The sequence below is a fragment of the Solanum stenotomum genome, chromosome 9 (assembly GCF_019186545.1).
Source record: "Solanum stenotomum isolate F172 chromosome 9, ASM1918654v1, whole genome shotgun sequence".
In the NCBI taxonomy this organism is placed as follows: domain Eukaryota; kingdom Viridiplantae; phylum Streptophyta; class Magnoliopsida; order Solanales; family Solanaceae; genus Solanum; species Solanum stenotomum.
This window is the reverse complement of record NC_064290.1, coordinates 20174070-20176120: the sequence shown is the minus strand read 5'-3', so window position 1 is coordinate 20176120 and position 2051 is coordinate 20174070. Positions and strand designations below refer to the sequence as shown.

General features: G+C 33.9%; 1 protein-coding gene across 1 annotated transcript; it reads left to right on the top strand.

Moving 5' to 3' along the window:
* The first annotated feature begins 348 nt into the window (after window positions 1-348).
* LOC125877352 (uncharacterized) lies at window positions 349-1104 on the top strand. Its single transcript, XM_049558675.1, has 2 exons — window positions 349-454; window positions 551-1104. The coding sequence occupies exons 1-2, from the start codon at window positions 349-351 to the stop codon at window positions 1102-1104; spliced, it is 660 nt and encodes a 219-aa protein (XP_049414632.1).
* Window positions 1105-2051: the final 947 nt, after the last annotated feature.

Here is a 2051-nt window from a genome sequence, read left to right as displayed (position 1 = left end):
CACTACAAAAAGATTAACATTCTTAAGGAAATTATGATTGTCTTATTGTGTAATTGTTTATTCGAACTTTAATGTTTTAAATCTGAAGAAATATATGACAATACTTTATTTATAATTGGTTTCTGGAGATTAAAATCTTTGACGTTTTATACTCTGTTTGAACTTGATACTGACCTGCAGAACCTAAAAAGTTCGTTAGAAAATCAAAGTTCATTCGGTTAACAATTGGGAGTTATAAACTTCATCGTTAAACTAGAAACAAACTGGAAATAAAAATCAGGTCTTTATTTGAAGACACTAAGTGTGCTTGTCTTTTCTGACAACAAGATGACTAATGAAATTGAAATCATGGCTGATACGACATCGAAAATTGGTGCAATGAATATTGCTTCGTCGAGTCGTACAAGTATTGCACTTGATATAGCATCAGCTGAAAAACCTGGAAAATTCACTAGTATAGATTTCAAGAGGTGGTAGAAAAACATGATATTTTATTTAACTACTTTGAGTCTACAAAGACTCATCAAATAAAGTGTTCCTGAGTTAGCAGATTCAACTCCGGAAGGTGAACACATTATGGTTATTGAAGCTTGGAAGCATTCTGATTTCTTATGCAAAAACTATATTCTGAATGGGCTTCATGATGACTTGTACAATGTGTACAGTAATAAGAAAACTTTCAAAGACCTCTGGGATGCTTTAGAAAAGAAGTATAAGACAGAGGATGCCAGATTGAAGAAATTCATCGTGACAAAGTTTCTGGACTTCAAGAAGGTAGATAGCAAATCTGTTGTTACTCAAGTTCAGGAATTGCAAATGATTATCAGTGATCTCCTTGCGGAAGGTCTAGTGATTAATGAGGCCTTCCAAGTAGCTGCTATGATTGAGAAGTTACCTCATTTGTGGAAGGACTTCAAAAATTACTTAAAGCATAAGAGAAAAGAGATTTCCCTTGAAGATCTCATTGTAAGATTGAGAATTGAAGATGACAATAAGGCTGCAGAGAAGAGGTCTCGTGGAAATTCAACAATATTAGGAGTCAATATTGTTAAAGATGGAAGGTCTAAGAAGAGAAAAGCAAACTCTGAAGAAACTCAAAGGTAATTGCTTTAATTGTGGCAAAATGGTCATAGAGCTGTAGATTGTAAGGCTTCCAAGAAAGAAAAGAAGAAAGATCAAGCAAATGTTGCTGAATTTGAAATGATGATCTATGTGTTATGCTTTTTGAATGCAATCTTGTTGGAAATCCAAGAGAGTGGCGGATAGATTCCAGTTCCACCCGCCATGTATGCGCTAACAAAGAAATTTTTGCATCATATGAGCCTACTCAAGGTGATGACATGATTTACATGACAAACTCAACAACTACAAAGGTTGAAGGAACGAACAAAGTTCTCTTGAAGATGACATCTGGCAAGGTGGTGACTCTCAAGAATGTGCTACATGTTCCAGAATTAAGAAAGAACTCGGTTTCTACTCCACTTCTTACTAAAAATGGATTCAAATGTGTATTTGTTTCTGACAAAGTTGTAATTAGTAAAAATGAAGTGTATGTTGGAAAGGGCCACCTTTGCGAGGGCTTGTTTAAGCTCAATGTAATGACAATTGCTAACAATAAAAGTTCTTATTCTACTTACTTTCTTGAGTCGAGTGGTTTATGGCATGAACGTTTAGGACATGTCAATTATAAGACCTTGCGAAAACTGATTAGTTTGAAAGTATTGCCTAATTTCGAGTGCAATAAAACACAATGTCAAATATGTGTGGAAGCTAAGTTTGCTAAGCATCCTTATAAATCTGTTGAAAGGAATTCCAATCCTTTAAACTTGATTCAAACGGACATTTGGGATATGAAATCAACACCAACGCGTGGTGGAAAAAAGTATTTCTTAACTTTTATTGATGATTGCACTAGATATTGTTATGTTTATTTGCTATCAAGTAAGCATGAAGTAATTGAAACATTTAGGCAATACAAAACTAAAGTTGAAAATCAGTTGGATAAAAATATAAAAATGATAAGAAGTGATAGAGGTGGAGAATATGAATCT